This window comes from Chlorocebus sabaeus, chromosome 20 (assembly GCF_047675955.1).
Source record: "Chlorocebus sabaeus isolate Y175 chromosome 20, mChlSab1.0.hap1, whole genome shotgun sequence".
Lineage (NCBI taxonomy): Eukaryota > Metazoa > Chordata > Mammalia > Primates > Cercopithecidae > Chlorocebus > Chlorocebus sabaeus.
The window spans coordinates 130,969,867-130,985,408 of record NC_132923.1 but is presented as its reverse complement, the minus strand read 5'-3'; the positions used below and the strand labels follow the sequence as shown (position 1 = coordinate 130,985,408).

The following is a 15,542-nucleotide window of genomic DNA, read 5'->3' as shown; positions in this document are numbered from 1 at the left end:
ACCTGGAAGCAGGGTTTATCAATAACCTCAGCCTGGCTCCTAGAGCTCAGGGACTTCTCTCTATGGAGCTGCTTCTCCATCATACTCTAGGTGGTCTGCAGGACCAGCTGAGGATGAAGGGCACTGACCCCAGGGCAGGGAATCCAGATTCTAAGCCAAGTTCACCCCTTAGCCACGGCACTGGCCAAGTCACCTGACCTCTCTTCATCTCAGTTTCTTCAAAATTACAATGAGGAAGCTGGCCCAGAACACTCTACCCTGCCTGGACCATGAATCCCTCTGAGCCCCTCGTGTCTGCTCCCAGGAAGAATGTACAAGTTTACCCAGAGTTCCTGGGAACATTGCAGGATGGAACCCAAGGGCCCCTCCCACCTCTAACAAGCCACAGTTCCAAGGCCCAGCAACACACAAAAGCACACGGCAGCTTTGAATTCACACAAAATGATCTGCAACCTCTGGAAAAAATGCTCCTTAAAGAGCACTTCCCACTTGTAATTCAAATGATAAGTACTTTATATTCAGGTCTGTGAGGCCTTAAATTTTAAGGGGACAGAAAAACTTCAGAGCCTCCCTGCTGTGAAACACATTTTCACCTAACCCAGGTCTTTCTCTCAAAACGAGGTCTGTCTTTCCCAAGCTCCATAATTGGCTTCTCTCTTCTGTTCACAACATGGGGGGCCTCAGCTTGTTTTGAAAATCAGTCTATGTTCATCCTGACCTTCTCTCCATTTCTTCTTCCCTTGCAGATGAGCAGCCAACCAGACACAAATGCCCCTGGCAGGGTTCCCACTTCAAACAGCACAGTCGCCTGCAGAGCCCAGCCTAGAGCACCAGGGTGTGATCAATGTGGTGGCTCGGTGGGGTCTGCAGGTCCACAGGGGCATCCAGCCAGGGCACCAAGCTGCACATGGACAGCACAGTCCTGCCCTAGACGCAGAGGGGCGTTAAGAGCATCATGAATGGTGCACATGCACAGGCGCGCATGCGCGCGCGTACACACACACACACAGATGCAGCCTTCCACCTCTCACGTGCCACTCACGACCCACCTGCACACGGACAGCAAAATGCCATCCTAGCTGCAGAGGGGCATTGTCAGCACCACGAATGGTGCACATGCACACACACACACAAACACACGTACACACAGTCTTCCACCTCTCAGCCACCACTCATGACCCACCCGCACATGGGCCCAACAGTGTCAACTCACGCCTTGAGCTTCCACTTGTGAGGAGGCTGCCTCCAGAGAAGCGGCTGGCTCCATCATTTGAGATGACCCGAGATCTAGATGGTGGCAATATGCTACAACCTCTCACTTTCTGTTCACACAGGTGACCTAAATGAAAAACATCCCAACATAAGCCACTAACCCCAAATGAGAATCTGATGAAACAGATCAACCCACCACATAAGCAGTTCTGGCTTTCAAATGGCCCATCTACACCCTGGCATGCTAAGGTCTCTGTTTTCAATGTTTTGCAATTGAGAGACAGGTGGGAGCTCGTTCTGCTGTGAACTTTCTGCTGGGTCTTCATTCTTCTGCCGTGCCAGCAACAGCCTCCGTTTCCTGGTGATGAATGAAAGTGTGTGGCACTCACAGTTCACTGCACACGGAGTCTTACTTCTGGATCTCTGGGTCGCAAGGTGGGCTGCCTCACAAACTGTAACCTTGGCCTCTTGATGGCCACATTGTTCAAGGAGAGTCCTGTGTACATTTACACGTGCAAATGTCTGACTCCACACACACCCAGGGTGAAAGAATCCCCACAAACTGGAGCCTTCACCGGAGCTGTGTTTGTAACAGAAGCCTTTGGCGAGCAAGCAGTGTGGCCTCGGGACAAGTGTGTCTTGGGGCTGGTGGGTGTGGCGCCCTGCGAACTTGCAAACCTGAGTATCCTAGGGAAAGCCGTGCTTGCCCACGGCACACTCTCCTGCGAGGATGGGACCCACAACCTCAGTGTGGCCTTTACCTTCCCATGGGGTGAGGCAGAGCACCGCCAACGAAGCTGTGTCCCAAAATGAAGCACCCAGGGTGCGCGCAAAATGCTTGTGTCATCAATCTCCTTAATTCCGACGAGGCAGTGTTGAGTGTCCTCGGGCCTGGGATGTCCTCACCATTTTCCTGGGAGGTGTTAAAAGCGGGAACCCCTTCTCCGGGCTGCCTGCCTCTCTGCATCCCTTCGCTTCTGCCCACCCTCAGCCCCAGGGGAGGGAGGGGCTTCCACACTGGCCAGGTCCCTCCTCAGCCTTGGCAGATTCACCTGCTGCGTCAGGTTCCCTCCCCTCTTGCCCGTCAGGAGCTGCTGTTTCCAAGGACAAGCCCAGTGCTGGGAGCATGCCCATGCGCAGGCGCCTGCAGAGGTGCCACATCCTCCATCCAACCCAGGTTCTCCCGGTGACAAAACCGGAGCTGACGGAGGTGTCTCTCTAGAATGGTTCTGAGCTGAGGCTGGAAAGCAAGCGCCCGTCCTCCCAAGGGAGCCAAGCAGATCTCCGAGCTGCTCTACCCGAGTCCAGCCCCTCCACACCCCAGCGAACAGCGCCTGGATTCAAAAGCCAGATACTGAATCGCAGATGGTGACACCAAACACATTGGTGGGACAGCAGACCGGCCCCCAAATAGGGCTGTTGAGGGCAAAGGCCCCGATGTGGTGGTGGAAAGAGGTTAGATTTAGCAATCACAGACAGCCTGGAGTCAACCTCTAGAAAACTTCTAGAAGAGCTTCACTTCACAGATGGATGGAAAGCTGGCGACACAGCAGCAAACAGTCCCTGCGGCCCTCAAAGAACTCACATTTTCCCAATTCTTAAGTTCCTTTGGTCATCTTGAGTTCTCTCTCTGGATCTCAGTCCAAGCCAGACTGGCCTTTCTGCCACCTCCTGCAGGCTGGAGCTGTTCTTGGTCATCTGTCCCTGCTTCAGTCTTCGTAAGTTCTTTCAAAACTGAAGCTCCGAAAGCAACTGTGGCAAAGGCACTGGCGCACTGGCCGCCTCCTCCCATCTGTGCACGAGCACAAATGCAGAATTTCCTGGCTCAGCGCCGTCCCTGGAGGCAGCTTGAAAGCTCACTGGGCAGCAAACGTGGGGTCAAGCTGCCTGCTCACCTGTGTTGAGAATTCGGCTCTCAAGGCCAGGTTCTGATGGCCATGCTCACAGCCGTCACCAGAAGGATGGGAAGGCTGACTGCCTCCTCCCACACCACAGCTGGCAACCAGAAAGGCCCGTGGCGCACTTACCGAGCCATCTCTTTCCAGGAGAATTTCATTCCTTCCGATGTCCCAGTAGCTGACATCCCCTGCCTCCTGTTCTTTCTCCTTGACCCCAACATCAGCACCGTGCTGTGCAGCAGGACAGCCGTGCTGACCTCCCCCTTGGCCCAGGTCCCTGCTACATCCCCACAAAGATGCAGCCTCCACTTCCCCCGTAGGCCCTGCACTGTGCTTCCACCTTTGGGCTACCAACCGACTCCCGGCACCTACAGCGTCCACTCAGTCCTCACTCCAAGCCGGCTTCCTGAGAACAAGCACCTAGAACAAGGGCTATTTCGGTCTTCTCCCTGTTCCTCCCTCCTGTACCAGCCTGCCATGGCCACCTCTGCTCCCACAAGCTTTGCAGGGGTCTCCAGCTTCCCCTCAAGTTAAAGCCCGTCCCCTCCCGGTGGAGGCTGCAGAGCCTCTGCCCAAACACCCTCCTCTCGCCTGCCAGGAATCCGTTTTTGGCCCTAAAACTCGTGGTCACAGGATCAAGATCCCCGTCGCCAAGAAAGAAACCCAGATCAGCACTCCTTCACACGAATAGATGTTCATGCCCCATAGGCTGTATCTCCTGAAGCCCAAGGAGAACAGGGCTCCAGACCAGAAGGGCGCTCAGGCTTCTTATCAACGCTTTCATCAATCTCTGCACCACGGCACCAGGTTCAAGGGCAAACACCACTACAAAGAAGCCACGATCAGGGTCCTCAAAGACCTCCCAGATTCATGTGGGAAAACGGCAGACAAGCAGGCTGGGGTGGGGAAAGGACAGCAGCCTGAACCAGCGCAGCCTGCCTGTGCCAGGGCCAGAGCTGGGGGCACCGGCACTGATGTTCACGCTCCAGGCCACGCTGCCCTCCACATGACGGGGAGAAAGTGCCACTGATGTCCACGCTCCAGGCCACGCTGCCCTCCACATGACGGGGAGAAAGTGCCACTGATGCCCACGCTCCGGGCCACGCTGCCCTCCACATGACGGGGAGAAAGTGCCACTGATGCCCATGCTCCGGGCCACGCTGCCCTCCACATGACGGGGAGAAAGTGCCACCGGCCCCAAAGCCTCATTTTCCCACTCACAAGCTCAGCGCTGTCCCAGCTTCTTGCTGCGTGTGTGTGTCTTCCCACAAGAATTCATGGCAGGGGCAGCAGCTCATGGGCTGGCAGTCCTGGCAAGCTCTCTGTCACATCCTGAGGACCTGCTCCAAGAAGGAGGGGCCTCCTAGCACCTCTGTTCACTGTGGGCTGCAGTGGGTTCACCCCACACCAGGGGCAGCCCAGAAGGCTCCACAGCTTTCTCGACCACCTTCATCTGCTAGCCAGTGGTTCCCTGAATGGCAGACGAGAAGGCCTCTGGTCCACCCACATCTGACTGGAGAGGGCACTGGGCTATTTTAAGCCTGAACTATGCACCACCCTGAGAAGTACTAAGAGATCAAGGAAAGTGTTACAAGGCCGAGCTGGGTCCAGACAGCTCCCGGGGCAGGCGATCAGCATTCTTGGAGCTCAGGCTTGCAGGACACCTAATGATGACACTGGCTGCAGCGGGTGGGACCAGCAGGACACGGAACCCTGCTGGGCTTCATGAGCATTTCCTCTTACTATATTTATACTTAGAGCACATGGGAAAATAAAGCAGGTAAGCTGAATTTACACTTGCACGCTCACTCAAGAAGGGTACAAGCGGCAAAGGCACTGCATTTCATCAGGGCACAACTTGGGTGTTAGATTAGTGCAGGCTTTCTTTCCTTTCCATGAGACAGGTTACGCCTGCACCAACACATCTGCTACAGGGGCAGGAATTCCCTGCAAACATACAGGGCTCCTGATGCAGCCCTGCAGCTGCAGCAAAGCCCACCACTGCCAACCGTGTGACCCCACAGCCTGGCCGTCTGTCAGAGTCCATCACCACCCAGTTCTCCTAGGATATCCCATGAGAACACAGATGCTTGGCCTGTGAGGCCATCTCTCCAGACGCCGGCCTCCCCCAGGAAGGGCCACAGAACACAAGTAACACCCAAGCTCCCAGCCGAACCCCTGTCCTACTCCACAAACAAGATCACTGGGATCAAAGAAAGCAATCTGGTGCTTGCAGTTCCTGGATGACAAAAGCTGACCGAAAGACAGTGTGAAAGAGGCTGCCAAGGAAGTCAGCAGGCCTGCGTGGAGCAGCCACCAAGCACGAGGGCAGTCCTCTCCCCGTCATCAGAGTCCCATGGCCCTGGGTCCAGCTGGCAGACGCCCGTGTCCCCAGCCATGGCACAGGCTTCCTTGCACGGCCTCAGACAGGAGCACGCACTGTGAATGCAGCCGGCCCAGAGCAGAACCCAGGCTGAGGCCGAGGCTCAGGCTCCATCCATCCCGCTCAGTCACCCTGCAGGCTTCCACGGCCGGCACCCACGCTGCTGGCAGAGAGAAGCCTACTGTACCACAGAATGGCCAGTTTTATGAAGAAAGAAAAGCCATAACACTTTTTTCCCCAAAAATATGCGGAATTGACAGAGGAGAGCCAGGCTCGCTGCACTGATGTGCAGAGTGCTGCGGGTGGCACGTGTCCTCTGTTGAGACCTCTCCCTCTCCCGTGGGCGCTGGAGTCTCCCAGGCTGGCTATCTCAGCCTTCCCTTCCCATGAGCTTATCTCTCTCTTGCAGGCAAAGTATGAAAATGACAATTGGAGATAACATATAATGGAGGCAATCTTTCTTCTGAAGATAAGATTTTAAAACCTGGAGTCCCTGCACATTCGTGAGCTGGAGAATTAAATGTAAAAACAACCAGCGCGGTCTCAGAGCAGAACACTCCTTGCAACTCCCTTAGTTGCATGGGCCTTTGAATAATGCCTGCTCCTCGCATGTGGCTCATTTATTTCTCCAGAACCTAATTGAGTTTTGCTGGGTCCATATTGTCTATTTTCCAGGCCACCTCGGATCTACATTCATAAACAGGCAGGCAGAGCCTCCGAGCCAACTCAACGGCTCTGCACTCGAGCCCTCCGCCGGGCCCCCAGCCTGTGTGCTGCCAGTGCCGGGTGGATGTGGCCCATGGGGCTCTGGGGTTTACAATCAGGCTGGGTTCTGAGGAGTGGAAAATTCCCTAATAAAATAGCAGAGAAGTCTGAATCTCATGCAGACAGACACAGCTTCGGAAACACCACACAGCTTAGTTTTGTTGTGCTTTCAATTCTGCCTTGAAAAATCCCAAACGTTCCAGAGGACCCTCAGGAGGTTCAGTGAGCTTGTCACTGGCCCTACAGGGTCCCACATTGGTCCTCTGCCCTGAGGTGCACACAGGCAGGCACCCAGCCTTGTGTCCCTCGACGTCCCATCAGCAGCCCCTGTCCCAGCAGAGGCCTCAGTCAAAGCCCCTGGAACGTCTCAGGTGGGACCCTCCTGAGCCACCCAACCCACGTGTCCCACCCGCCATAGTCCTGGACGTGGAGTGAAGTCCAGGGCTTTGCTCAGTCCCTCTAACGAGCAATCGTGGGGCACCATTTTCTATCAAGTCATGGTGCTGGGTCGAGAAGAAGTGCGCCTCTCCATTCTCCTCCTCCTGGGCTGCAGGGAAGTTAGGAACACTTCCCTTGTCTGTCCTCCATCATGAGACACAGGGAAGTCTATCCCGGAACCCGATCACTGTATTTGAGGACTGTCCTGGAGATCCTCCAGGGATGGCACCAAACAACAAAATGCAGGAGAGCCCGATGACTGATGACCCCTAACCCCAATGAGAAATTCAGAATGCAAACAACTGGTTCCAGGACAGACTCAGCAGCCAAGGACACAGGCTCCATGGCCAAGCTGGTGAGAATTCTGCCGGTTTCTTCCTGGGCCCGTGAAGCCCATGATGTGGCCCCTGTCCGAGGGAGCCCACACTCTACCAGAGGGGTTGGGCGGCCACTGGAGAAACGGTACAAGACTGGGGACTCTTACCCACGTTGGCCAAGGTCAGGTGCAGCCGGCCCTTCACCACCGAGTGGACACCGATGGGCTTGACGCGGCCAAATCCCAGCATGTCTCCACTCACCACCATGGTGTCCTGCTCGTATTCGGTTGCCACAACCTCAAGCTCATGGGAGGCCTGCACAGCTGGCCGGCCTTGGCGGAGGAGGTGCTGCAGAGGAGAAAAGCGCGCTCAGAGGCTGGAGCCGGCCCCGAGGACTGGAAACCCACCAGGAAAAGCCACTGTGGATAGGAGGTAGTGTGCACAGCAGGACAAGACCCTGCACCACACTGGGGGGTGAGGGGGCGGCGAGCCAGGGGCCAGCGTCTTAAAGCAAGAGTCCTTATTACTGGGGTCTTTTTCACAAAGTCTTAAGTAAAGTATAACTGGATTTACCCACTGAATAAACACCACTGGGCCCTGCGAAGGCATAAGTGGGTCTGGCAGTTGCCCTGGAGGACCCTCCCCTCCACAGGAACCAAGAGCAGGAAAGAGGGCAGCCAAGCAACACAAAGGACTCTGAGCCAAGCGTGTCTGGGACAGCGAGGAATCCAGGACGGAAACCTGAACCAGACTCCAGGAGGAAGACAGGCCATGCACAGAGAGGGCAGGGGAGGCAGAGAAGGCCGGGGAGGCAGGCAGGCCAAGGGCACAGGGTACAGGGTATGATGCCTCCCCCATCTCCCTGGGCCAGGGAGTATGGCTGGGGTAGGGGCCTGTGGGGCCCAGGGAGGGGCCGTGGGGCATGAGGGGCCCGCCGGGAGCCCTGGGCTGGTGTTTGTCCCGGATCTGCATGCCAGGCCAAGGTTGCTCGGGGCAGGGTGGGAGCAGGAAGCCTCAGACCCAGCAGTGCCTCAGCAGGACTTTCCTGGCCATGGGCTCCTCTGCTGATCAGTCGACGGCTCAGTACTCTGCCTGAACACCAATGCTGTGAGGCGTGTGGGGGATGACAACGGCCTCACAGCTGCACCCCAGGCGTGGCTGGGACACTCTTCCCCGTGTGCCCTCTCTGCTCTGGTGCTTCCTCTCACATAAGCAGCAGTGTGGGAGCAGATGAGGTTCCAGAATTTGTAATTCTCCAATTTCTACAGCAACAAAAGTGCCTGTCTCTGGGAGTGAGACGCCAGACCTGACCCTTCCCTTGTGGGTCTGGGGGCTTCTGGTCGCCACAGACCCTGCTTGCTTTGCCACATTCGTCTACACTGCATACAATCACTGCATAGACATCCATGATTCCGGAAACTCAGTCACTGGGAGACTGAGAAGATATGAGAAGTCTCCTTTGGAGAACAGCCAACAAATATAAGAAACCATGTCGGCCTCTCCAGGAGGCAAGGAAATGCAAATGGAAACAAGGCACCATTTTCCTCCCAAATCATTATCGAAATGGCCAATGGCGACTGGTTTAAAGGCTGACGCCCTGGGCATGGGATGCAGTGCCCTCTGTCTTCAGGAAGTGCAGGCCTGGCTGAGCCTTTGGGCCAAACCCCCATCTGGCTCTGCACGCCTGCAGCCCTCATGTTGGCGCCGTCAGAATTCTACTTCCGGGAACGTGTCACTGGGGAGAAGAGGATGGTAAAGAGCACAAGCTCCAGAGACAGAATGAGGCTAAGACTCCGTCCTGATTATCATCAGCGTGATCCTGGGCCTCTGTTTTCTCCACCAGAAACAAGGATAAAAACAGAACTGCCCCAGGGCTGGGCTGGGGGTCACACTGAAGGCAGCACAGGAGCTGTCTGTCCCTGGCGGAAACTCTTCTCATCGCTGTAGCAACGTGTTACGGCCAGTATCCCCAGGAAATCAGCTAAAGATGGGGGTAAAATTGAGCTTCAAGAAGTCCACAGCAGTGATTAGCAGAAGGAAAAGCCACCGCAGCGACCCGCAACAGGAAAAGCTCAAACAAGATGAAAGCAGGCCCCGCCTGCGGAAAGTGAGTCCACCAAAGGCTAACCAGAGCATCGTAACTCTCCCGGGAGCTGGAGTCAAGAGGATTCTCTCTGATCATCTCAGTTTTCATGTTTTCTACCTAAGTTTTAAAGCTACAAGATTCTATTTTAGAAAAGTGAAGCTTTATATGTAATTGATTCAAGTCTATGTCAACAAGTGTGATGGCACTTGTTTAAGGGGCTCTTCGTGTAGGAGGAGACCAAATGGCTTCCGTCTCCATGTGGGACAGCAAAAAGGGGGTACAAGGTTCGGCTGGGCATGACGGGGGAGCCACTGCCGCCCCACACGTGCCCAGCGGGGCCCGGCTCTACCTCCCACACCGCCTGCCTCCTTCACTCCTCTCCACCATGCAGCGCCTGCTGGGGTTGAGGCCTGTGCTAGAGACGCTGCGGTGTCAGCACCCAGTCCTACCTTGGGGACATCAAAGCCAGCATGGGAGACAGACAAGCAAGGGCCACGATGACCCTGCGGGGCCCATGCCATGACCCTGATAGGAATAGAGGCCCAGGGTGAGGCATGAGAAGAGCAGCCAAGCCCTGCGGAGTCCCTGCCACCTGCAGACCCCACCCTGAACGTTCTGTGCACCGCCCACCACCCTGGGGGGCATCCCCCTCCTCTAGAAGTCACAGGGAGGGGGGATGGAGCCTGGATCAGTCAGTCAGACACAGCAAGCCAAGAGCAGACCAGAGAAGAGCAGCTGGAAGAACTCCCAGACGCTCACATCCCCCGACCCCGAGAGCACAGTGCGGCTGAAGCAGCAGAGGAGTCGCGCTTCTCAGGGGTCAGCAACTGCTGGAGAGGATGAGGCTATAAGACAGGAAGCCCCGGGGATTCAGCCGTGTCAGGAATCCAGGGGGAAAGCAGCTATGTGGCACTCAAGAAAAGTGGGGAAATCTCAGAGACTCAGGGCCTGCAAAAATGATGCCACATCCTCTCCCAGCTCCGCCCCATGGCCTGAGAGGAGAAGTCTCAGGACACCATGGAAGTGTGTGAAACTGGCCCCAGGCCTTGGCCCAAGAGTTGCTATGGGGTCCCCGTCATACAATGGAGAAGGCTTGGGAAGAATCCCAGGGAGGACGAGTGAAAGAATCCATGGATTAAGGTTTTAGTATACAAGGAGAATGGAAAACAACAATTAGTAAAAGAGATTCTAATTTTCATTAGAATGAGAAAAGCATGACACATGTCACTGACCTTAGGAATCAGGTCACCCTGCATGCCCCAGTCATTCGCGTATCCATTCATTCATCCTCAACCCACCTCGGATGTACCTGCCCTCACCACATTCACCACATGGAGGGAGATGAAGTGACACTGCCTGGTAGGTCAGTGTGCAGGAGAAATAGATAACTGAGTTTGATCTTAAGAGCTTCCTGAGCAAACAACTAGCATTATAGAATTCGGACAGTGAAAAATCTTTTCCTTTCAAGAAACAGAGAATGCAGCACTATTTTTTAATTAGTGAACAAAGAAGGCCAACCAAGTCCTGCACAGGGCAGCGCCCACTCCTTCCAAGCAGACAGATGCTGGAAGTGTGACTTGTCCCGTGAGGGACGCAGCACCCACTGTGCCTGTCCTTCAGGAGAGCCACTACCTTCATCTGGACGGCGGCAGATCCGATGAGCAGCAGGGAGTCTCCATCCCAGACGTCGATCTGCAGGGTCTGCACGGCGAGGTAGTGGGCAAAGCAGCGCCGCTCACCTGGCTTCAGGAACCCAGGGCCCACCATGTACCTCAGTTGGAAGCCAGGAGACCCTGTCAAAGAGGCCCCAAAGGAGGCCAAAAGTAATTGGAGTCATTCATCATCTTTACACTTGGAAGAGATTTCGGCTCTGGTCATGATTACTAATTTCTGCTTCTGTCATAGCTACAGTTAATAGACACATTAATCAAAAACATCATAAAATATCCAAATTAACAGAATGAAGAGTCATGTTCAGAAGAACTACATTTCTTTCCCATAGAAACAATCAACTCCTCCCAAAATAAGATTTATGGTTTCACCAAGTCCTTGTAATAGCCTATGATGGATGGGAACAAATGTCCTTATGAGGCTGGCTGGGGAGTTTATTATTCTGGGCATGCAGAATTTAAGAAAAAATGTAGTCTACATCTGCTGTCAAAACTGGCATGTTCACACGCACAGGCAGAGCTCAAACCGACATCAGGCTTAGAAACAATGTGTGGGACAGCCAGCAGCCCCTCTCCTGGCCCTAAAGCAGGACTGCACCTGCCCCATGGGTATCCCGGGCTCCTCCCGTGGGGTATGCCCTGGTCATCAGGCTAAGAGATGGGAACTGGACTGTGGCCCCTGCCTTCATCTTCTTGAAGTGGCATTATCATTAATTCTAAATTGACAAAAATGCCATTGGAACCATCTTTAGTTAAAGTTCGAGGAACAGCAATGCTGGGAAGAATTTCAAAACAACATTATCTCTCTTTCTATCAATAATGGCGACAACATTCCCACAGCCCCCAATGAGCAGAGGAAGGAATGAATGTTTACTCAGTACCTCCAGTGCCAGGCCCCAAGCCAGGCTGAAAGTTGGCCACAGGTCCTCTCCACCCAGGCTCCAGCCACCTCAAGCCCCACAGGATGACCACAGACCACATTCCATCTGCATTTCTCAAGACCAGAGGACAAGGAGTGAGCGCAATGTGTCAGGACAGGGGACTGAGGGGGAGTGAAAAGTGCAGGGCCCAGGGTGGGCCCCAAGGAGGTGGAGCAAGGACCCACTGCTCAGGCCCGGCACTGGCCACAGCAGGAGCTCACAGGGGCATCTTGGGGCAGAAAGGCAAGTAAGGAATCTGGATGAAGACCAAGGAGGAGATGGCGATTAACATCACCCAAAGGCAGGCATGTCCCCAGTGTGGCACCTCAGAGGTGATCAGCCACACGGCCCCCACCCCTGCCCTGGCCCCACCTATCCTGGACTGTGGCATCTAGTGAGAGATCAGGACACAACCACGCACAGATGGGAGCCTGGTGGCACTTCTCGCAGGCGCAGCAGGCCCTGGAACAAAGACCCATGAGCACGAAAGCCTGGCTCAGGGCACAACCTGCACTGACCTGGGCTGCAGAGGAAGGAGTTGCCCAAGCCCTCCCTCCATACTGGCCATGCCTTTGCAGGCCAACTCCCCAGTGATACCCTGGGTACGCTGCAACCCTACCTCAGCCTCTCCCATGCCACAGACCCTCCTAGAGCTCTAGGCACTTGACCCAACGGGACCCTCTGTTTTGTCTCCTGGGGAGCTCCTTCCAACGTCCTGCTGGGCCGGCCCCCACTCCATCACCACTATACCCCAGCACTGCCAGGGCCTTTCAATGCCACCATTAATTCATTCACTCAGCAAATAAATGACTGCGCCCCCACCACGCAGGAGGCCCTGCACAGGGTAGTGCTGGGAGAACTGGACAAGCAGGGCCCCACCCTTAAGGAGCTCAGGGTCTCAAGGACAGAGACACTGATCCCAGAGCTGACAGCATGCTGAGAGCTCTTGGAGTGGGCGGCAGGGGGTGGCGCATGCTAGGCAAGGGGCCATCCTGGTCTGGGCTCCTCTGATCAGCCTCCCAACTCTCCCCACCGCAGCCTCAGACCTTTCCCCTCCCTGTCTAGCTGGGACAAGAGGCTCCTCTGTGGCCACCCCTGAGGTCTAAGCTCCCCACAGTCCACCCTATGTCATTTCCATCCCACTCAGAAGGAAGCCGGCCTCCAACTGAACTAAGAAGACTACCGGGGCAGTGGCCCTGTCCTCCCCAAGCCCACCTCCTGCGCCCCCGTCACAAACACCGCGCCCCAGCCTGGATAGAATCCTCACTGCTTCTGGGGTTGAGGAAACAGAAAACATAGTAATGGTAGAAACTAACCACTCTCCATTCAAAGGCAGATCCAGGCAATGACGAATGAGTAACAATCTAGAAGACCAGAGTAGCCAACTCCCACGGTGGCAGGGATGCAGGGTGCAGGGATTCATCTTAACGCAGCACCCCAGTGACAGAGAAAACAACTTTTCAAGTGTATTTGGAACATTAATATAAATTTACCATATATTAGGCCACAAAAAACTACGCTCCATAAAGTAGAAATAATACAAATAATATTCTCCGAACATAATGCAATAAACTAGAAATTAATACACTAGCCTGGGCAACATGGCGAAACCCCATCTCTACAAAACACACAAAAGTCACCTAGGCATAGTGGTGCATGCCTGTAGTCCCAGCTACTCATGAGGCTGAGGCCCATCGCTTGAATACAGGAGATGGAGGTTGCAGTGAGCTGAGATCGCGCCACTGCACTCCAGCCTGGGCTACAGAGCAAGACCCAGCCTCAAAAAAGAAAAAAAAACAACAAAAAAAGGTAAAATTTTTTAAGAAACAAATTTGCAAATAAATAACTTTCTGTCAAAGGGCAAACACAATCGAAAAAGATTTTCTGGAAACAGTAATAATAATGAAAACACTACTTATTAGTATCAACAATCATAAGGCAGTAATCACAGGAAAATTCATAGCCTTGAATCCTGTATATCCATACAAACAAAGAATTAAGATAAATGAATTAAGCACCTCAAAAAAAAAATAGGGAAATAGTAAAGTATACCAAAAATCAAGGAGAAATGAGAGGACAGTAAAGATAAACACAAAATTTAATCAAATAGAAAACAAAACAATAGCAAAACCCATATGACATAAACTTTAAAACTCTTCAGAAAGACGCACAGTGGAAATGAACAGATGGAAAGGCAGTCTTCTCTGGGACCACCATCTCCTAGCTCTTGGGTGTAAATTCTCCCCATGTGATGGAATGCCCACAAGGATCCTAAAAAGTCCTTACGGAAAACTAAATAAGCAAGAATACCCAGGAAAACCCTGCAAGGACGATCAACGTGGTGAGCACTCAGCTTGCTAGAAATTCAGGCAATGAAAGAGGCTCTGACTGAAGGCACAGTCCCAGTGACCACAGACACAGCCTAGTGCAGAGGACGCAAACCACAGACCGAGGCCAAGCTCAGCACAGATATAAGAAATCGTTTTTATGTTTTTAATGAGTTGTAAACAAAAAGAATAAAATGTGACAGACAACACAAGCGGCCCAGGAAGCCTAAAATATTTACTAGCTGGCCCTTAACAGAAAATAGTTTGGGCCAAGTCTAATGGAACAAATTAGAAAATACAGAAATAACCCCAAATGCGTGAAGAATGTTGGTCCATGATGATGGTTGCTCTCAAGTCACCAGAAAACAGACAGGTTTTTATCAACAGGCATGGGGTCTGCAGGATAGACATGGGAGACAAAAAAATAAAAAAATAAAATTTCTTAAAAAAAATTTACCACTTTTTTTATTTTTGTGTTTATGTCTAAACATAAACAAAACCTGCAAGTCCAAGAACATGAGCCTAAATCGCTCTGTAAAGCGGGAGAGGAGAAAGCCTTTCTGTCTATGACTCAGTAATTCAGAAGCAAGAAAAGACTGATACATTCGACTACATTTTTAAAAACCCTTTTATATATCAAAGCCCACCATAAGCAAAGTAAAAAGACAAATGAAAAGTAGGAAAACACATTTGCAGTTATTACTGTATCACGAAGGTTCTTCTCCCTAATAAGAGTTCCCCAGAACAGAAGACGAAATAGACTAAAAACATGATAGAATAATGGGGAAAGATATGAATAGAAGTTTGGAGATAAAGACAAATACAAAAGATACTCAACTTGACTCATCATAAAAGAAATGCAAATTAAAACTGCACTAAGGGCCAGGCGTGGTGGCTCACACCTGCAATCCCAGCACTTTAGGAGGCCGAGGCAGGCCAGCACTTTGGGAGGCCAAGGTGAGCGGATCACGAGGTCAGAAGTTCAAGACCAGCCTGGCCAACATAGCGAAACCTCGTCTCTACTAAAAACACAAAAATTAGCTGGGCATGGTGGCTCATGCCTGTAATCCCAGCTACTCAGGAGGCTGCGGCAGGAGAGTCACTTGAACCCAGGAGGTGGAGGTTGCAGTGTGCCAAGATTGCGCCACTGCACTCCGGAGAGCTTGGGCAACAGAGTAAGACTTCATTTCAAACAAAACAAAACAAAAAAACTGCAATAAGATGGACTTCACATCTATGGGACTGTAAAGCTACCAGCCGTTAACGCCCCATTGTGACAGTGAGCAAGAGGAAAACAGCAGCCCCGGGGATTGCCAGTGGAGCCCCAGGCGGCGGCACCCGGCACAGGGTGCGGGGCAGTGTCTGTCAATACCAGTGAAGCCTATGATTCCATAATCCCCTTTCCAGAACCAGAAAGAACCAACTGCTGAGACAGCGAAATACTGGAAATGATGCAAATGCCTATTAGGGTGGTTGTGCTGAGTAAACAGCAGCACAACCACCCCACAGAGCATGACGCAGCTACC

At 53.0% G+C, this 15,542-nt stretch overlaps 1 protein-coding gene across 13 annotated transcripts in view; it reads right to left on the bottom strand.

Annotated features, from left to right (window-relative positions):
- NPHP4 (nephrocystin 4) overlaps positions 1-15,542 on the bottom strand; it is a 142,522-nt gene that overhangs the window by 21,018 nt on the left and 105,962 nt on the right. For all 13 annotated transcript variants that reach the window (XR_012089799.1, XM_007980817.3, XM_073007896.1 and 10 more), the window contains 3 exons: positions 10,732-10,892; positions 7,181-7,361; positions 1,214-1,339 (listed from right to left, as the gene is read on the bottom strand). Coding sequence is in view for 12 of the 13 variants with exons in the window: in XM_007980817.3 (XP_007979008.3) it covers positions 1,214-1,339; positions 7,181-7,361; positions 10,732-10,892 (468 nt within the window). In the remaining variant the exon portion in view is untranslated. The remainder of the gene's footprint in view (positions 1-1,213; positions 1,340-7,180; positions 7,362-10,731; positions 10,893-15,542) is intronic.